This window comes from Amblyomma maculatum, chromosome 2, assembly GCF_055883805.1.
Source record: "Amblyomma maculatum isolate TAMU_Amacu chromosome 2, ASM5588380v1, whole genome shotgun sequence".
In the NCBI taxonomy this organism is placed as follows: Eukaryota; Metazoa; Arthropoda; class Arachnida; order Ixodida; family Ixodidae; genus Amblyomma; species Amblyomma maculatum.
In genome coordinates, this window is record NC_139345.1 from 4,314,803 (window position 1) to 4,336,947 (window position 22,145).

The 22,145-nt window shown below is 42.7% G+C and overlaps 1 protein-coding gene across 1 annotated transcript; it reads right to left on the reverse strand.

Annotated features, from left to right (window-relative positions):
* Positions 1 to 763: 763 nt before the first annotated feature.
* LOC146197873 (uncharacterized) lies at positions 764 to 22,016 on the reverse strand. Its single transcript, XM_084593143.1, has 10 exons — positions 21,233 to 22,016; positions 20,912 to 21,170; positions 15,967 to 16,187; positions 14,129 to 14,257; positions 10,590 to 10,700; positions 10,085 to 10,264; positions 8,305 to 8,598; positions 6,714 to 6,823; positions 6,179 to 6,212; positions 764 to 915 (listed from the first exon to the last, which is right to left on the reverse strand). Exons 1-10 carry the CDS (start codon positions 21,410 to 21,412, stop codon positions 805 to 807), a joined length of 1,629 nt encoding a protein of 542 aa, XP_084449269.1. The 5' UTR covers positions 21,413 to 22,016; the 3' UTR covers positions 764 to 804.
* Positions 22,017 to 22,145: the final 129 nt, after the last annotated feature.

Here is a 22,145-nt window from a genome sequence, read left to right on the forward strand (position 1 = left end):
ATCTTGCCATACTTGAAATATGTCACTAAAGGAAACTGTGCCTGTATATGTGGGCAAATGATGAACAGTTGTATATCTACGATAGTCAGGTTTCTACTAAAATCATATTGCACACTGGTCATTTCCCCCAGTAGATCACTTGTTCTGCAGCATCACAAAGTAACACTTGTAGATAAAATTTGGTATTCTGAGGCAGCTATAAAAATAAGCCAGAGAAAAAGAAAGCTCCTCACAGGGTGAAAACAATGCAATCAAGGCAGAAAGCTGGGCTATTTGGTGTGTCATTAATTAAAAAGACTAGCGCATTTAACTAGGACAGGGGCATTTAAGATGAAGGGACGAGCACTCGTCCTGCCTTTTAAGTCTGTGTCCTAGTTACATACGCTAATCTTTCTAATTAATGTGAAAACAGTTCAGTGAAGCTACTGACTGAATGATGCCACTGACTCAGCAACTTTCAGATTTCTTGATAAAAAATTGAAATTATCAGAACACGCCTTTCAGGAGGGTAAATACAGTGGTCTTTAAATTTGAGGGATGCAGTATTAGATTAGGTGGCCTCTATCACAAAGCTGTGAGTAGAAGTACATCGCATTTACAACTCTTTCGTGTAGGTTTTCCTAAGTGTTGTTAGCAAAACTTGCCAGACTAGGTATCCTGCCTGTGACAAAAATACTCCTAATGCTTTTGGCCTTGCACAGTTTGGAGGTTGTCAAACCAGTGTGCACAGGAGTGTGCCTTATTGAAGCTTTGCCAGTGCATGTATGAAGCAGAAATGCATTTTATTATCCCATTCCAAGGAAATCAAGCAACAAAATGCAGGCAGGTGCCCTTCTGGCGAAGGAGTCTGCTTGCGCTTCCCAGCCAGCCGGACGGAAGCCCAGGTGGAAGTTTCCAGCTCAGTCGAGGATATCCCTAGAAAGGTTCACAGGAGAGCTTTCAGCAATCACAGGTCGGGACACTGGTCCTTAAAATGCATTTTTTTATATTAATGATGTCACAATTATCAACTATTCAGGAACAATGTATTTCTATGTGCCGATTCCACATGTCATTTAATTTCATGCAAAACAATTCCTTGAACACTCATACAACACCTCGTTTAAATGGTTTATGATGAACTTTTAAAAATATTTGCAAAAGGGAACTTGCTAAAATGCATGCCAATGGTTTCTCTTGACATCAACGAATGTAGTGAGGGTAAAACTCCTCCTGCTTACCAATGAAGTTGAGTTGTAGGTAGGGGTGTGCAAGTATTGAAATTTTTGAATACGAATTGAATATGAATATCGGGAAAGATGCCTTTGAATATCAAATCAAATATGTAATATCTGATCAGTTAAAAAAAAAAGGAGAAATGAACTAGTTAGTTATATGTTGTTTTATGGCACATAAGCAACAGCGGCTATCATGCGCCAAACACAAGGTTAGATGATCTGTCAGATGTTTAGGGTTATGATACTTATATTTGATTTAAAACATTGGCTTTCTTCAGAAATGCGCAAACAGTAGAAAAATTGACGAGTGCTTGTTCTCCTAAAAGTAATGCAGGGTGAAATGGAATGTGTTCCTTGTAAAATACAGTAAAATATTTTTTCCTGCGTTCTTCAAGTTAAGAGCATGAGATTAAAATATGATTAACTGCGAGCTCCTGTCCACACATTTCACACACAGGTTTGTCTTTCTTTGTTAGTAGGAAGTTATGGGTGATGTGGTGTGACCTATGCGTAGGCGACATAAAATTATCTCGATGAATCGTTTCTGATGATGACATGATTGCCATTTTCCTAAAATGGGCTTTATGGAGTGAAGCTTGTTTTCTGCTTCCCTTTCCCAAGCAGCCTGCCATTTCTCTCTTAATTTCTTGCATACTAACTTCATACAATCTCTGTGTGGCGTGTCTATTTGTTCTATTTGCCAATTTTTTGCTCGAGCAGCACATATATCTGCTTGTTTATTACCCCTAATCCCAATATGACTGGGTACCCGGCAGAATGTTATAGTATGTCTTTGTGCTGTGATCCTTACTATGTTGTGTAAGATGTTTCCTATCAGTGGTTCAATAGCATTTTTGTAGTTTATTGCAGTGATGACACTTAATGATTCTGTGTAAATAATGCTGTTTTTGATGTTCTCATCCAATATTTTCTCCACGGCAACGCAGACAGCATAGCATTCGGCCGTAAAAATTGATGCACACTGGGGCAGTCGTATTATTTTCTCCGTTCTATTTCGTACTACTGCACTACCAACATAGTCTTTAGTTTTAGAGCAGTCTGTATAAAATGCAATGCAATTTTTATATTTTTCTTTTAATGCCAGAAATATCAAATATGTCTTCTGTATTTCAGAATTCACATGGTATTTGCAAATAAAATTAAACTATAATTGCACAGAAGTATATACAAAGCTGAAAAATCCAGTATAATTTTTATATAGGATTCCATTTTTTTCTTTTTTTTTTTTTTTTTGTGCAGCGAGGATCCGTATAAGAACAAGTTAAACTGTCCTATCGCTACTGCATACAGAAAACTTTTTAATTCAAGGGACCAGAAGTCAGAATTAACCAAACGATCAATTTATCGATAGGCATGAAAAAAAAAAAAACTGCTAGAAGTCCTTCGCATCACTAATTTTAATCTGATGAACACGTGCACGGTGGTTGTCCACATCTGATATGAAACCAAAGTGAGAACGATGCTTTTTCCCGAAGCTTTTACATCATACCAGTTGGGAAACTCCACTTCAAAAAGTGTCCTGTTCTTGTGCGCATTTTTTGGGTGCTTATGAATTGTCGCGCCATCTGGAAGCGGTCAACAGAAGCTTCCTGTTATCCATCATTTCCTTCTGGAAATCACCCTTTCTTTTTTCTGTTTCACCTTAATTGCCTCTATGAATTTTATTTCTAAAAATTATCACTCCTGCAACTTTTGAACAATTTTATTTTCATGGTTGTACACTTACAAATAACCTGAAAGTTTTCAATTTGTATGCAGTTTCCCCTAACGGCTGCGGGCACCGCCGCTATTTGTAAGCACCCAATTTTAGGCCAATCAAAAACGCAGTTTTTGGTACATGGGCCCAATGGGACTTTTCGCAACTGGTAATATTGAATAGCCCTGCCTTTTTCCTGGTTTTGTCAAGTGCTTCATTTTGTACACTGTTAGGAAGGTCTTTTTCACAAACAGAAAGATCTCGCCCCATAAAACGACTGTCATGTTTCGAGTGTGCTTCACTGCACAGTGTGGGGAAATTGCAGTGAATTCGAAAATTTTTGGTGTAGACATTTTAAAATATAAGGAATGAATACAAATCGAATAACAAATATATTCTATTTGTATTAAAAATACTGGCATATCTGCACACCCCTAGTTATCAAACGGATTTTGAAGTTGCCACTTCAGAAACAGGAAGAAATGCTCATACAGAGAAATCTTGTTGATACGATTCCGCCTAATACGTTTTTCGGCATAATACATTGTTTGTTTTCTTTCCTGGCCGATGCCTTATACAGTCAAAACTCGATTGAATGAAACCCAATTTGACAAAAGTCACGATTTAACGAAGATATACCGATTCCCCTCAGACGCTGAGTAACTCGGAATAACGAAACTAATTTAACTATCTATCCCAATTTAACAAACCTTTTGTTAAGAAATGAAGGTGAAAAAGTCTATTTTTGGTCTATTTTGCACAAAACGCTCAAGAATGTATTGACTGTGAGCCAATGGTAACATCGCACAAAAACTATGTCCCACTTTTGCCAAACTGCGTGGTGCGAAACGCGAGTTGTATTGATTTTATTTCTTGAGGTTTCGCCAGTGGTAGAAAGCAGACCTGTTGACCCAGTGTCGGCAGCGGTACAGCATTCCAACACCAGAAAAAATTATGGTTGCCCTTAACCTGCTGCGACAGTTTGCCAGAACAAGAGGGAAGAATGCACGAAACATCCGGACAGATGTTGCTTATAAACCATAAGCAAGCAAAGATCAGCGACGACTCTGCTGGGAAAGAAATTTAATCCCCTGGGACCCTTCTTGTCGAGGTAAAACTTTCGCTGCCACTTTTCTTACGTGCTGTCGGTGTTGGTGGTTGCGTGGGCCACAATTTCATTGTACCAACAAAGCATATTGGACGAGTTGGTATTGCATTTAAAGATGGCAGAACAGTACAGCTTCTTTGGGCCTTCGTTTAAGTAGGCTGCACCGTTCTATCAAAACATGGTTTCATTTCCAGCGCATTTACGCTTTGCAAATATGATGCCGCAGTACTTCCTTGATGCCGCGGCACCACATAATAATCAACTGTATCGGATTAAGTGACCGAGAAATGCCTCCCTCGATTTAACAAAGTTCCTGATTTAATGAAATATTTTGTGGCTCCCTTCAACTTCGTTAAATCGAGTTTTATCTGTAGAGGTAATGCATTTTCGTATGGCTTATATGATCATACTTCCTCGGGGGTTTGGATAATACGGTTGCGAAAACATTAGAAAAATCTCTCGTGGTTTTGATTTTCGCGCCAAGAGGCAGCGAGATTTCTAGTGGGATTTAATAGTAGGTACAGCTGAAACCGAAGCCTCTGATTTAGTGCCTGCTAGAGTTCCTGCGGCAGTAAGCAGGCCTCTAGGAGCAAAGTTCGCAGGCTGCGTGATAATCATGGTGATCATGATCGACTGCTGTTTTTTCTGCCACTTATCCCAAGGCAGAACAACCCCATTAGAATCATGTGGCCAAGAAGCACTGATTGGCCTATGCATTGACGACGAGGTACGTGGTGTAGGCAGGCCGTCGTTGCAGTTATTTTCAGTGCTATTTGTGTTGGTTGTTTTGCGAGTTCAGATTATATTTGTTTGTACTTGCGGTTCTTGAGTTTTGGTGATGCGTTTTACTCGTGCGTTTCACCGTGCCTAAGAAGTGGAAAGCATTGTCGCTAAAAGAAAAACTCAACAACCTTTAAAAAGTCAACAAAAATCCATGAAAGAAATGTGTGGACCTGACACGCAAATTTCATTTGCCCATCTCCATACTGAACACGATCGTCGGTAAGAGAGAGGAAATTCGGAAGAACATCCAAGTCTTCGCTGCTGCTGTGCAAAAAAAAGGGGTTGCGCAGCATGGCAAAATGCAAGACATCCTCCTGGCAGATTCAAGGAAGTAAGGGCAGTGGACGTGAACGTTGACGGCACTGTTATTCACAAGAAAGCGGATAGAATTGCGCTCTCTTTGGCCATCGACGATGTCAAGGCATCGGGCGGGTGGCTCCACCATTTCCAAACATGGCATGGCCTGTCGTACAAGGCCGTTTTGGCGAAGCGAAGTCTGCCGATGAAGGTGAGGTTTCCAACCAGCTTTTGGCTCTGCCGGCAGTAATTTCGCAGTACTAACCAAAGGACATCTTTAATGCAGATGAAGCTGGACTGTTCGTCAACATTGAGCTCGAGAAAAGTCAGCATGAAAGATGAGACATGTCAAGGAGGCAAAAAAAAAAAAAATATGAAGAAAGGGTGACTGTACTATTGTGCTGCAACACAGACAGGACTGAAAAGCTTAAGCCTACAGTCATTGGAAAGTTTTGGAAGCTGTGCTGCTTCTCCGTAACCTGTATCTTCCTGTCATTTACAAGGTGAATAGAAAGGCATGGATGAACGGCGCCTTTTTCAGAGTTCCTCACCCCTCTGGATGCTCGGATGTGTGCCGAAAACCGTAAAATTCTTCTCTTTCTCGAAAATTTCACTGTGCACCTTGTTGATATTATGGCTGCAGAACATGAAAGTTATCTTCTTGCCGCCCAACTGCAAGAGCTTTCTTTTCTGGCTATGTCATGGGATCGCGCCAAACCAAAAACGATTGCCAACCGCATCAAAAGTCTGGCAATGCTGTGGAGAACGAAGCCGGCGGCACAGAGATTAACATCCCTGATTGTGGTGATATCATGTGTCTCCAAATAATTTATATCGGTGAACAACGAACTGGCGGCATACGAATTATGCAGTGTTCAAGATATCATAGCCGATGTTGCTGCCGAAGAGGAGAGCGATGAGGATGGTGACAACCAAGATGCGGGAGACTGTAGTGATGATCGTCAGTCATTGTCTGCTGATGGTGCACTGAAAGCTTTGGACGCGCTTCGTGGCTTTGTCGCGTGTGCGGGACGGAGTGATGAAACTGCTACTTACTTTTCTGAGTTTCAAAAAAGCTTGCTGCTGGACACTGAAAAACAAAAAGTCAAGCGGAGAGTGACGGATCATTTTAAAGCGCTTTAATAAAAGCAAGCTTTGTGCCATGTAGGTATGTATTTGCAGTCTTTTGGAGCCTGTTTGGATAATGAAGATTTTCAGATAATAAGTTTTTATTTTCAATGCCCGTGGGAATCACATCGAGATTCCACTGCATTCCTGCTTTGAAGTGACAGCTTCAATAGCACAAAACTCAAGTTTTATATCTGTACTGTCATACTGTAGTAACAATCAACAGCTGCATTGTTATAATGCTTTTTTTTTTTTTTATGCACACTGTGTGCTAGACCTTGTAAAGGTTCTTGTGACCATTTCAAGTTACCAGTGAGCACTCTCAGCAAGCAAACCTTTCAGTTTTTTCTTGCAAATTTTCACAAGAGACCATGCTTTTCTATAATTTAAGGCTCAGCTTATAGTTTACTGGATGGTCTCGCAGTCCACCCTTCACAAAATGTAGGTGGCATGCGGAACTCACTCATGAGACCGGGACTTCCTGACGAGGCCGGGACCCCAAGAGGGTGGCAGGGAGGGCTGCAGGCGAAGCTGCTCTCGCCACTGGGCTGTGGCCAGGGCAAGGCGGCGTGACTGTGGGCGCAACAATGCAATAAGCATGAAAGTGAATGAAAGAACCAGGACAAAACGCTACTACACCCATTCTGCGTGCTGTCATACAAGCTTGCAATGCACCTTCAGTACAGACCCATTCCACCATGCAGAGTGCAAATGAACAGCTGTGGAAAAAGCAGAGCATAGCAATACCTACTGCCCTGGCCAGAGAGACATGCAGTGGGAGTACCCGAAGCAACTATGGGCAGCACAATTAATGAAGGTTACTAGCACAGGGACTGAGACATTGCTCCTTGCCTTCCTGGTGCACTATTGATAGGCAGACTGCCTGTTGTCTGGAGGGAGAGTTAGAGGCACCAGAGAATGCATTAGTGGCTCAGCTTCTGCCCAAATTATCACAAGCAAAACCAGAAACTGTGTAGCACTTAGCCACAAACAGGGTTTGGCCACGGTAGTAAAAAGGGCAACCAATGCATTTCTGGTGAGTGTGCAAAATTTTTTCTGCTATGTAAAGGCTAAGTAGCTAAGTGGAAGACAGACTTGTACACTTCTAAAATAGCATAAACCCAATCTACCACTACAAGCAGTAACTTTAAGGCCATGATGGCCAGAGTGGATCACAGCATTATGTCACAGTACAATGTAAAGATGCAAGGAGAAATGATGCAGAACATACATTCAGCAGGGAAAGTTGCTTTCTTTAAAGAGATTCTTGCGAGAAACTTGCCACCCATGCACTGAAGATGTGCAACAACAGCTTTTAAATGCAACTGGTAGAAGCAAATGAATATGTAAAGCAGAAGGTAACGAAAAATGTGCGTGAAATTTTTTTTATGTTATGCTAACAAGCACTGTACCATCCAACCAAAGAGCTCCACATAGTTACCCAAAAGAAATACTGCACTTCAGTCATATCTGCCATGGGAATTCCAGAAGGACCAAACTTTATATTTGGCTTGGCTACTGTTTGGCAAGAAATGTAGACACAGCTACAGAAATAAGGCCTCTTACTAAGTTACACAGCACTAGCTTGCTGACAGCAACAAGCATCCACATGCACATGATATATCAAAGAAATGATAGCGTTTGATTTCAGAAAATTTGCTTAGCACGCAATGGGAAAGCACTTTTGTCCTTTCATTGCTTTCATGAACTCATACAATATAGTTTAGAGGTTCTGTGACTGCAGGAATATTACTACCACTATAATTTAATCAATATTCCTTGAAATGCATAACCAACAAGACTTAAAACTCTGCACATATGAATTCAGCAGCAACCTTATTTCTGCAGCTGAACGCTAGCCAAGCCAACTACAAAGTTTACCCTTACCAACATACTCCCAGCAAACGAAGGTGTAGACAAGGGAGGCCATTTCCTCGCTAGGTAATACTGAGCAACTCAATGCTTTGCAATGCTATGATAAAATCTAGTCACCAACCCCATGACGCTCTAGCAAGTGACAGCCAGTTTGCAAGATGATGACAAGAGGGACCAGCCTGCTCAACGAAGATCTCCTTCTGGTGCGCCAGCTGTCGGGCGCGCTCCTCCTTGTCACGCAGTCTCATTGCTGCTGCCTGCAGCCGCTGCTCACGGTCTGCCTCGATGCGAGCCAAGTTGCGTCGCTGCTCGGCTTCCCGCTCGAGCCGCTGGCGCAGGGCCTCACGGCGGCGCTCTTCCAGCCGCTGCTGCGCTACTTGGCGAGCACGCCCATTGGCCGCTGCCTGGTACTCCGCTACGCGCTCCCGCCACACGTCCAGTGCAGCATCCATCTGGCGCTGCTGCTGAAGCACCTAGGCACCCAGCCAAGAATGAAACATCTTCCACAGTGTGTCAGCACAAGCACAGTGTTAGTCGTGCAAATACTGCCACTTCCAAGTCAACCAGGCATGTCTAAATGCTATTTTCATTTATCTTTCCCAGCCATAATTTGGTTCTGTGCACCCCACAAATGAAGAATCTGTCACCGTTCAAAAAACTTTCATTGGTGGTTTTAAAATGCTTCATTTTAGGAACACCAATTGATTCCAAATGATGAAAGGTTCTGAATTTGTGAAGTGCGCCCAGACTTTCACTGGAAAAGTTGCAAAAATGAAAGCATACAGATATCAGACATCACCATCATTACAGTGAGATCAACAATGCTACCTGGCAGGATTTGAAGAGGCACATGAAAGAGGTGTTTGAAACATACAGTTTTGGCAGTGCCATTTGTGTGCCTTACGGGGACAATCTACAGTTGGAGACAAGCATAACAATGCTGGCAGAACCTTGCATGTTATTCTAATGAAGGAACAACTCATCGATTTGAACTGGTAAAGAGAGTCAGGCTAGAGTTGACATTGGCACCATGTTGTGTTTACAGTCCAGAAGACAGTCAGGCAATGTCTCTGCAAGCGCACATATTACACTTTATAATGACTAGGTCAGAGTGCAATACAGATGAATATTTTTCGTTGAAAGGCACTTCAGATGCCTAGATTTTTATCTCTTGCAAGTAGTCGTTTCTAGTACAGTTTAACACTGTTCTTTCTTCATTTCTTGAAATGTAGTTGAAGAACAGACTGCTCCTATGCTTACAGCAGCACTGCCATAGCAGTGCCCCTATGGGCAAAAAGGTAGTTCGGTTTGGTCTGTGTTGTTTAAAGTCCCAAAGCAACTCGGACAAGAGACACTGTAGTGGAGGACTCCGGAAATTTCAACCAAATGGGGTTCTTTAATGTGTACTGACACTGCACAGCACACAGGCGCCTTGCTTCTCCCCTCCATCGAAAAGTGGCTGCCACAGCCGGGAATCAATCCCACATCCTTGGGTGCAGTAGCTCGAATGTTCTAACCACTGCACCACCACGGCGGGGCCTATGGGCAAAATTAATGGCATTCTATCACAGAACATCTACCTTATATTCTTTACAGCTTGAAAATCCCCTTAAAAAAATCAAATTTAGTTTTGATAATGTCTATGCACCTTGGTTATTCAATGCTATCACTACTGCATGCAGCCTAGGTTGCAAGGAGTCGTGTTTGCAATGTCAAGGTAGTGAGGCAGATGCTGACTACTACAAGAAGACAACATCCAAAATCTAAAAATTACATTCCATGATGTCCTTGCATGTTTCTGAACCCCGAAGGAGGGCATGCATTTATCTGGGAAAGATTCTTTCATTTACCAGAAAGTAAATATGGTTGAGAAAGGTCTGTGCATTGGTCCTTTAATTACAATCAGCTGCATCTTTGCAGGGTGCATGCAATCTGATCACCAGCTATGCTCGTGCCCACCTGTCCTCGTCGCTCCTCCACTTGCTGAGCACTACGGCGTGCTTCGTTCTGTCTCTGCGCAGCAGCCTGTGCCACCCGCTGCGCGCATTGCTGATCCTTCTGGCGAAGGTGCTCTTCCAGCTGCCGACGCCGAGCCTCTTCCTCGGCCCAGACGCGGTGCAACCGCTGCTCCGATGCTGCCTGCACATGCCACAAGCTCTGCTTGAGTGTATGCAAACAGAGATCATCATTAGAGAGTCCTTGTTCCATTCAGTGGAACCCTGGTTGCAGTAACAGCACTTTCCTTCAAAAACGAAAGAAAATGGTGGCAACAAATGATTCAAGAACACAGTTGCCATGGTTGTTAGAGCTCCTGGTTGTACTAGCTGTAACAAAGGGCAGCACTGCATCAGATAATGAAACGTGGATTTTGTTGTTATACACTTTGATTCCGCTAATTGGTCCTTATTTGCACTTCCAGAACTCAGCTAAAGTCCCAGGATGAAGAAAAATAGCTATAGCTTACGGATGTTTGTCGGGATGTGCTGCTGCGTCTTTCTTCACTTGCCGAGAGAGCTACACTGTCCAGAAGTTCGCAACTGCTGCTGGATGTAAGGGCCTGACGACTTCTCCAACGCTGCAAAGCAACACTGCAGAATGTCACATGAGGTGGCCACATGCATACACCATGCATACAACTTTGCACACAACCTCTCCAGCACAAAACTTTTCAAGATGCTGCCTACTGGCAAAAATGGCACGAAAAAAGAAAAAATAGTGGAAAAATAGAGAGAAAAGATCCAATTCACTGAACGGCGACTACACCACAAGCCATGAAAGTCCTGCCTATCATTCTAATACCAGATAAGCAACATTGTAAAAAGTAAAAAACGACAATGTTAATGCCAATCAGCTTTAAAGTGCTTGTTCTTCTGAACGAGGAACTGCAGCACCTCAAGAGAACTGTTGTGTTTGGGCAGTCTTTTCTAACTTATTTGTGGTGTATGTATGTTTTCGTACCCAAACATGAATGCAAGCATCTTCTTGTTAACACAACTGTCACAGTGTTTATATTTGCACCTGTTCCAACAAAGCATGCTGCATATTTTATTGTCAGTGTTAAAGCCAAGTGATCTTTTTTTAGTGAAAAATTATGTTCTGTCAACTTTTCGTTGTAAACACAGCTGCTCTTCTGAAAATGAAATGAAAGTGCAGGAAGAGGAAAATTTTCAGGAATGGAAGACGTGCCAGACACAGATACACTAACCTTTTGCACGAAGTGTTGAAAAGGCATTCAGTTTTGCATTCCTCCCTTCTAAAATATATATCCCATGCAAGATTTCTACAAAGGCACATAGACAGATAGATGGATGTATTGAAAGGAAAGGCAGAGAGGTTGGCCGGAATGATTAAAATCTGGCCTGCTACTTTGCACTGGGGAAGGGGAAGGGGAGGAAAAAGATCATGATTGGTGACGATGTGGGAGAAAGCATATGAAAAATATTACAGGCATAGTCTGCTACGTACATGCACAGTTTAAATAGGAAGTTGGCCGATACCATTCCATTAGCTTAAAGTGCTTATTTCAACCCGGGTCTTAGCTAACTGAATGCACAGTAAAGCCTAGTTTACACTGGGCTTATATTCCACACCAAAAATTACTGCTGTTGTCCCATATACAGTAAAATCACATCTGTGCAATCCCACTTAATAAATTTTTCAGCACAATACAATTTTTTTTTTTTTTTTTTTTCAGTCTCGGCCGAAACATTATAAATGAATTTTCGTATGGCTAGTAGCATTGTATTTTGACATGGGTTTCAATAATATACGGCCACAAAAATATGCAAGACGCGTGGTTTTCGAATTTCTCTCCAAGAGGCAGAAAAAAAGTGCTAGCGAGATGATAGTCTCCGCAGTAACGGTATGCTCATGGCCGATGTTTCAGTACTATTTGCTCGCTCATTGTCACTAGTTGCTAGATGCCTGTTTTGTCTCTGGTAGCACTCCTAATGCTTTAACACTAACATGCAGCCAGTTTTATACTGTGGTTAAAGCAAGCTGCTGTTGTTCCTGATCACCTGCTTTCTTTCTTTATTTCTTTCTTTTTTTTTTTCATGTTGGAAAATAAGAGGTGTGCTCGCGTAGTGAGAACTCTGAATTTCCATTAAGAGCCAGACATACTGCCCAACTCTGTGCAACATATCACAAGGTTTTATGCTACTGAAACAGCACTCCAAGAAAGACAAACTTGTCATGGACTGGTTGTCCAAAGGATGTGGTATTCAGCACAATACAATTTTTTTTTTATTTTCATTCTCGGCCGAAACATTATAAATGAATTTTCGTATGGCTAGTAGCATTGTATTTTGACATGGGTTTCAATAATATACGGCCACAAAAATATGCAAGACGCGTGGTTTTCGAATTTCTCTCCAAGAGGCAGAAAAAAAGTGCTAGCGAGATGATAGTCTCCGCAGTAACGGTATGCTCATGGCCGATGTTTCAGTACTATTTGCTCGCTCATTGTCACTAGTTGCTAGATGCCTGTTTTGTCTCTGGTAGCACTCCTAATGCTTTAACACTAACATGCAGCCAGTTTTATACTGTGGTTAAAGCAAGCTGCTGTTGTTCCTGATCACCTGCTTTCTTTCTTTATTTCTTTTTTTTTTTTTTTTTTTTTTCATGTTGGAAAATAAGAGGTGTGCTCGCGTAGTGAGAACTCTGAATTTCCATTAAGAGCCAGACATACTGCCCAACTCTGTGCAACATATCACAAGGTTTTATGCTACTGAAACAGCACTCCAAGAAAGACAAACTTGTCATGGACTGGTTGTCCAAAGGATGTGGTATTCAGCACAATACAATTTTTTTTTTTTTTTTTTCATTCTCGGCCGAAACATTATAAATGAATTTTGGTATGGCTAGTAGCATTGTATTTTGACATGGGTTTCAATAATATACGGCCACAAAAATATGCAAGACGCGTCGTTTTCGAATTTCTCTCCAAGAGGCAGAGAAAAAGTGCTAGCGAGATCATAGTCTCCGCAGTAACGGTATGCTCATGGCCGATGTTTCAGTACTATTTGCTCGCTCATTGTCACTAGTTGCTAGATGCCTGTTTTGTCTCTGGTAGCACTCCTAATGCTTTAACACTAACATGCAGCCAGTTTTATACTGTGGTTAAAGCAAGCTGCTGTTGTTCCTGATCACCTGCTTTCTTTCTTTCTTTCTTTCTTTCTTTTTTTTTTTTTTTTTTTTTTTTTTTTTTTTTTTTTTTTTTCATGTTGGAAAATAAGAGGTGTGCTCGCGTAGTGAGAACTCTGAATTTCCATTAAGAGCCAGACATACTGCCCAACTCTGCAACATATCACAAGGTTTTATGCTACTGAAACAGCACTCCAAGAAAGACAAACTTGCCATGGACTGGTTGTCCAAAGGATGTGGTATTCAAAAGCTCCTGATTGAGCTAGAATGCAATGTTTTCTGCATGGCTCTCTAGCTGCAACAATCCATTTAAAAACACTGCCATGCACAGAGCATTGCAGTTTTCCACAAGACAAAGCTTTAAGGCAATGCACTTTACCACCAGGCAACAAAAGAAACAAAATGGGATACTTGCCGAAAGAAAAAAACCAAAACAGAGACGCTGCAAGGCTCCCTAACATGGGCTGCACAGAACAAAAAATTAAGCCATCAGCATGCAGCGTATACACAACATGAGAGCTACTCTTTCTGTGAAAATGCTTGAATAACAAGATGGCTCATTCACACAAGCACAGCTCCCACTTTTCATTCAACAAAAAGAATGGTGGACATTTTTTTAACAATCACAGCAAGATGCCTTGGCAATTCAGAAACAACTGACAAAGTCGAAACACCACAAGATGGAAAAAGAAGTGCTGAACAGGAGTAGCATGCACCTATACAGGCATGCTATCCGTGCTAATCCTTCCAATAGGATTCGCAATTCTATGGCATGAAGCAGTCAGCAAAGCGCAGCCAAATGACCCTGAGCTTATGCCCAGTCAATGCAGTTTCAACCATGCAGTGAAAGTGCCTCACCTTGTCACGAGACTGCAGACCGCGCTGCTCTTTTTCCCGGTCCCAAGCACGATGTGCTAAGCGGCGCTGCTCAGCTGCTTCTTCGTCACGCTGCCGACGCTGAAGCATCAGTTGTAGTAGTTTCACGTCCTGCAATGAGGTCCCTTGCATTTGTCCTTCAAATGACGCAGCACAATCCCTCTTCAGTCCTACCTATTAGAGTTCCAAATTCAGCATGCATAAAGGCATTGTTGGTTGCCATGAACATGGGGCAGGATTGCAGAATGGCACTGGCCCAGATTTCATGTCGACACCATGCATGTAGAATCTGCTTCGCCCTTTCCCTTCTCTGCCTTTCCTTTCAATAAATCCATCTATCTATCTTGCCCTTTCCCTACTTCAACATGCTGTGCGTATGCGGCAATGCATGTAATGCTCCGAGTCACCCTCTCACAGACAAGACTCTAAGCAATACACTGTCTATCGCTAACCAAAGCAATAATAAAACAGGCAACAAACTACAATTCATCGTAAAGGATGCAACACTCTCTGTATGCTACCTCTTGAAAAAGACTGGTCATTGTCAGCAAATTCAAAAAGACAGCAAGCAGTTTGCAGATTAAAACTTGCATTTGAAAAAGCTAGTCAAAGTGCCAGAACTTGAACAATGCATCAATAAGCGTGTCTTCCTTTTGGTGAGTTTTACAGTGAATTTGTTAGCACCACACGTGCTCTTGCATCTTGTGTATGCATGATCATTTGTGTACCTAACTGAATTTGATCATGGTCACTTTGGGTATGCAAGATATGTCAAATGTGCCGTAACAAAGCTAACTACTAACACAAGGAGTCAGAAACCAAAAAGTGATATGGGTGCCCAATAGGTGCTGTAATGATGTTATTTCACTCAGCCAGCAGAGAGAGCCTGGACCACGAAAACTGCTACATGGCCCACTGGATGTATAGACCTGTGCCAGTGTGTATCAGGCTGTAAGAATTATTACAAGAAATGCCAGCTAGACTTAATGTGTGGCAACAACTACACAAAAGCTACTCAGTCAGCACTCACCCCGAATTTGAAGTATGTCACTGACAACAAAAGTTCCGGCATTAAATACCCTGGCTCTTTTTGAGCTGTATGACAGCACATGTTGTAAACATCTATGAGCTTTCTAAAGGCTTCATAAATGTCCTTCCTACCAAATTTCGCTTGCCCCGCCATGGTGGTGCAGTGGTTAAGATTCCCGTCTACTGTGCCGGAGTACACGGGTTCGATCCTGACCGCCGTCGGCTGCATTTTGATGAAGGCGTAACGAAGAGGCATCAGTAAGCTGCGCAATGTCAGTGCACATTAAAGATCCACAGGTGGCCGAAATTACTCCATAGCCCTCCATTACAGCTCTTTTTCCCCTCTCTTTCCACTTTCACTCCCATCTTTCTCCCTTCCCTTACAGCATGGTTCAGGTGTCCACAGGAACTGCGCGTTTCCTTTCCTGTGAACCAATTATTATTACTATTAATAATAATTTCGCCACAAAATTGCCTAAACTAACATATTTTTAAACAGTATTCTTGTCATAACTGCTTAGTACGAGTATCAGTCATCAGCACAACTCTGCCACGGTAGCTCAGTGGCTCTAAGATCACTGCTTCAATCCCTGCCAAGGTGGCTGTATTCCAAGGGTTGCAAAATAAAAAATGCACCCATGCACTGTCAATATAAATGCATGGCAAAGTAACCCAGGTGGTCTAAATAAATTCTGAGCCACTCATTGTGGCATCCCTGAAAGCTCATGCGTCCCTTCAAGACATTATAAACCCCTTGATTTGCACCTCAGGCATCAGGATCTGATGGTTACCTTGGCAGGCAACGTGGACTGGCCAACCCAGGGAAGCAGTGAGGATGGCACAGGAACTAGCGGTGCCGGATGTCGAAATGGGGAAGTGGGTGTAGACTTGCTGGCAGGTCGCCCTTCTGTGCTTGAGCCAGGTGTGCTACCCTCGTCTGAGTCTCCCTTGGCAGATGAACTCGGCTCACGGGTTGTGCTTGTGGAGTCATCCACACTGCCGTCATCCTCATCTGCACAAAGGCACGCCAGCTGAGAAAGGTTTCAAAATTTGTTCATTCTGGTAAAAACAGTCTATTTTATATCAGTAAGGACCTTTCTGGCAAGAAAGCACGCACTACAATATCCTACTCTCCCATGACATACCACTGCTGAAAATATTTTATTTTTCTTGTAATATAAATGCCTTCTTTCATATCCATCATAAATCAATACTTTCACTCTTCAGCATTTGATGCACAACAAAAAATAGCAATGTGTTAGTCTGCATCATTACACTTCTAGAGCGCAATACCACTACCAAACGCATCAACAACTTAAGCCCTTTCTACTGCCACTGCCATTCTAGCCATCAAAGGATTCCCAACTTAAATTTATTTCTACCACTTTCATCCAGACTAACCAACACAGCTGTTCATCTACAAAGCTTACAGCTGCCTACTGGCATATGAAGAATTAAAGTTTTCAAAAAAAGAAAAAGAAAGCTCGCAGGATAGAAGACAGTTGCAAGTGTGTAATGCACATATTTGACTCTTAGAGTGATGCGTTAAATGTACTAAGAGTTTTAATTTTTCCAAAAGTATTCATACAAGAAAAATCTGGACGTATGCTCATAAATGTTGGATAGTATGTGCTTATGGGCAGGATGGTTCAACAAGACTGAGGTAACTGGTACCAAAAAAGAGCAAAATTGGATGCAACGCATGTAAAGCACACTAACAACTGGTAGTTTATTTCCAGGAACACAATTATATCTCTGTGGCCAAGTGATAAACATGAAAGGTTTACATCATACAGACCTTGTGAAAATATGTGCTGTTCATGTACATGTCCAGAAACGCTAACTCCTTTGCAGATGATACTGACGGGCTGCTTATGCAAGATTTGCCTCGCTTTATACACCCTATGGAAAGCAACAGCCATGCCACTGGTGGCGAAGTTAAAATTAAATCCAGGAGCGGAGCTGGCAACATCGTCTGCTAGCCATGTGTTTCTATGCAGTCCTCGCATCACGAATTCATTTTCTCGCGGCGCTTGCATTGCTACATTAACAGCATCCGCTGCCAATGCACTGTGAAACAAACTACAGGGCATCTCGAGCGATAGTTCTTGCTAGGGTAAATATTCGAAAGCTATAAAAAATGCGCTGGAGATTGCATTTACTCGTCCCAGCTCGGTAAGCAGCACGACCTAGAGCGTACTGTTCAAGTTCACTGTGCATTAACAAATTACTTGTCATTCCTGTCTCATATTTCAATATGAAAGCATTTCACATAATATTTGGCGCATCATGAATTGTCTGAACAACGCTATTGTTCCCTGTAGGTAGAGGAAAAATAACATATGTTGGTTATTAAATAAACCTTTAATAGTGCCATATATTTTTATGGCACTTAATTTTTGAAGCCATTAATAGGTCCTGAGTGCAAAGTAAAGATGGATATGATAAGCGTCAGGTACGAAATTTAATTAATTAAACACGGTGCTCCAATTGCATGGTACATGCATTTAATGGCCTGTAAGCGGTGCTTGCCAAGAATAGCATCTCTAACTATTTTGTCCTTTTACCTAAGCGCATAAGCTTTACGAAGCGAAGATTGTAAGTGCTCGCTTTGTCACGTTTCACGCATTTCCGTCTGTGTACGCTATAAACATATCATCGCCGCAATCCAATCTATTGTTACGGCAAAGTCCAGTTTACTCATTTTATTTGTCCTCTTGATCAACAAAAAAAGAAACAAAGAAAGAGAAGGAGCCCATACCCGCAAAAGCTTTACCGCCCTTGCAGCCAATTAAAAATAAATAAAAGGGAGCAAAAGCGCACTATAAAAAAAGCCTTTTTTTAAACAGTGATATAAAAATAATTAAAATAGCAATAAAGAAAGAAAAGAGAAAATGAGGTCCAAACTGCAAAATGGTCTACGCTGGTCTAAAAAAGGAAAAAAAAAACCTCCAGAAGGTAGAAAAAAAATCGATTCTTGTCATAGAATTATGCATCGTTCCCATGAAGACCTGGCTAGCATGAGGGATGTTTTAAACACTGGGGAGCTTATTTAAGCATCACCTATTAATATCAGAACGTGATTGCGTTGTTGGACCCCGTTCGCATCGCGAATTCAGTAAATCAGCTGAGGTTGTGTGAGTGTTGTCTGTCTTGCAACACGAAAGTCCTGGGTTCGACTTACACCCCACTCAAATTGACTCAGTTTTCATTTCCGCCCGATTACCTTCCTTCAGTTATGGAACTTCCTTGAGAAATTTAGCGTTAATATGAATTCTTCAAACCGCTCCTGAATTTTCCAACCAGTTTTTTTCGTTCACAGCGATCAACAATGCACCAAATTCTCTGCGATATGGGGTCGTTAGTGACACTGCATTAAATTCTTGTGAATTCGGCCGATGAAGCGATATGCCAATAAGACAGCAGTGCTGGCACAGTGTAATGGCGGGTGGCGCAGAATGTCTCATATATTGGATCTAGGCGCATCACCATGAGCACATATTAAAAGAGCCTGCAAAGCAAAGGCAGGATAAATGAAAAAGAAAAAGACAGCGATTATTCTGTTAAACGAATTGATCAGTCGATGCAGCATTCCCACAGAAAAGCGGGGCTCAAAAATGCACTTGTTTGCAGAAGGCACCTGGAGCGTGTGCGCATTAATTTCTCCCTAATGGCTGCAGCATCATCAACGTTTTTGCCTGTACAAGACAAGACAAAAGGCCAACCTTAACTTTATGTTTCAGGCTGCCATAGAAAAAGTCGGCAGGAGCGGAATAATAGATCGCCCCAGCGAACATCACCAATCCTCGCAGCCACGAATGAGCAGCCGCAACTCCTATCCCGGAAAGACTTTGAAAACTACCGCTTTCAGTGGCGCCCTTATAGGCTGTGCACGGAGCACATAATTTCTACTGCTTCAAGTATTTCTCAGGTGTTTTGATTTTGAGCCCTTTTCAATACATAGGCTTTCTGAAATCAGGTTTGACAAACATCGATGCCGGATGAAAACATGAATTCAAATTTATACATTTGGATGTTTATTTTACTTCTGGTTTGAACTGGCATGATCATGTCAACTATGTTGCTGCTAATGAATGTAAAACGATGAAATTTCTTAACAAAAATGCAAGGATTTCCATTTTATGTAAATACATTCTACACAGGTCAATTCTTGTGCATGCGTGTACAGTCTGGAGTCTGCCCACAGCTCAGGATAAAGATGAGTTGGCGAGAGTACATAATATTGCTTCTCATTGTGTATCTGGCAGCTGAATATAATGCATCGCATATGAAAGAAGCACTTCAAAGGAAATCGCTCAATACACACTAAAAGAAACTGCATCTGAAGTTCTATCATGCTGTTTGGGTTGAATGTGCAAATTATGTGCAACAACCTTCTAACAACTCCAATCGTGTTGACCATAACTTCACGGTAGATGAATTCACAACGAAAGCAGAACTGTTTAGAATGTATTTTTTCCAACAACCATTAGGGAATAAAACAGACTGCCAACTATGTCGTGAGTGTTACATTGAATGATGCTTTCTTTCTGTCATTTTTTTTGCTTCTTATATCTTTTTCTTGGTCTTCATACATCTGCCGAGGAACAGACATGCATACCATATATTTCTTATTGTACCCCCAGCGTCAAATATTTATAAGGCTTACAACTTACAAAAAAGAAATTAATTTTGTGGAAACCACTAGGTATACTCCCTTATATAAAAACATAGACTTCTTCAATGAGAGACCACTGCTAAGCATTTATCATTTTCAGTCTAGCTGTCCCGACTGCATGAAAACACCATTTTTCATCAACGTGCATGCCCCGTAAATGACATTGGGTTACATGCCCCTCTCCCAACAATGCCTTTGGCAATGTGTGTTCCTTGACAAATGTCTAGGACAAATAAATTGCATTGTGATAGCAAACAATTTTTCACTGACATGTTTTCTTATTCCTCAGAAAGTCAGATAGCCAGAAGTGAATTCAGACTTGCCCAAATCTGAAAGGATCAAATGAGGTCGAAATATTACAGGGGTATAAGAAAATAAAATTCAGTTGCATGTTTTCTTTTTAGCAATGGCGTGCAAGACATTACATGGACCACTGCGTGGTATTTGCAGACTGCTGAATAATTTACAACCAAATTCTCTTTCCAGCCTTTAACATTTTCTGATGGAAAACCTCCCTATTTTTTCCAATAGCCAACAGACAAGCCCAACTGGTACGGAGCTATGATAGAGCAGCTTCAAGCGATAAGCATCAGCGGCTATGGGCTAAAGTAAAAGGGCGATTCTGCAAGGTATGGTGGTCTCAGTCCCGCAGTGAAGAATCCTGAAGGGCTAGGACCGGCTTTTCCCCGCTCCCACATTTCCAGAACCCTCGTGGAGAACTGTGGGGTTCACGTACAGCTGCGTATAATAATTTTATTTCACCACCACAAAGTACATGGTGGCAAGATGCCTACAGTAAAAGCTGCTTCTTGGGCAGCTTGACACGGCCACAGGCACCCAGCCGCTTTCTTTATGGCAAATGTAAAAGCCCGCGTCTTTGGGTTCAGCAAGTTAAGCGACCTCGAGCGTTCATATAGCTTCGGCGTTCGCTTGGCTTAATTATGTATTACGTATACACCACAGTGATCTGCACTGCAAATCCGGTAATCAACCAGCCTCAGACGCTTTTTAACAGCCGAAAGCAGCCGGCCTCAGCCTTGTTCTCGGCAGCAGCTTGCCTGAAGACAGGAGAACGCCCAGCTGCCTAGTGCCGCTCCGTCGATGCGCAGAACGGCTCCCAGGTGACAAGGACAGCGACCGACGGCGACGGAGCCGGTCCAAGCGGATCAGGGCTTCCCGCTCGCGCCGGCACCGGGCCAGCTTTGCGATGCGTTCGCGCTCGGCCAGCTCGTACAGCCGCCGTGCCTCGTCGGGCGGGGTGTCGGGCGCCAGCTCCTCCAAGAACTCTTCCAAGAGCCTCGGCAGCAGCTCGACCGGCTGCGCACAGCAGGGCGGGATATTCTTTGGCCCGCAATTACGCGCTGCGGGTTTACTCTCACCTTGACGCCTTGGTTGGCGCATGCTTCCAGCGATCGCGGACTGGTAAGCACGTAGGGGCAGTCAGAAGCGTCGGTCTGGTCGAAGTTGTACAGGTTGAGGTTCAAGTCGTGTGGACTGAGACAGTCGCTGAGCGACTGGGCTAGTAGATCGCAATTCCATTCGCTTGCTTGTGTAGTCATACCGTCAAGCCGGTGGGGCACTGCCCGATACAGGCGTGCATGGCACAGCGGTCAGCAAATCAAACCAGCGACGCTACTGAGCTTGAAAAATCCGGCGTTTGCAGATGGAACAGCTGCACGGACGCAAGCAAGCATCGTTGGCATCGTCGACCACCGTCCAGACCGTCCCATAGTCCTCAGCCCCTCCTCAGCTGGGCTGCAGACGGATCGGGCGCCACGAAGCGGCGAGCTCGCTACGTGCACTCTTGTACTTGTCTGCAGTCATACCTGTTTTATTTTAAAAGCTATCACAGACTTGAAAGCTCAAAAGAACGGTTGTTGAGTTGACGCATACCACGCACCGGTAACGGGGACGTCGAAAATGGTCTCAGTTGATGGAATTTTGTTCGTGAGTAGCGCACGCAACTGATGAGCGAGTGGACACACCCCCCAATCGCTCTCTGCTCTCTTTCATCTTCAATCTCGAGGCTGACAAAACTGCTCAACGTGATCGGTAGGAAACTGTGCTCTAGATTCTTTTAAAACAATAAACCATAAACACAGTAAACAATAATTAAAGTTGAGCCATGGTTGAGCTGCCTCGCTTGCATCTGTTCCATCTGTTCCCTTTCCTTTATGCACTAGATGTTAACACACCGCTTCTAGCCACCCATATCACCGCTTCCCCTATTTGTCTAGAAAGCGGCAGGCGGAAATCTCGCGTGGCTCTCGCAATATCTCACAAATTCCCGTT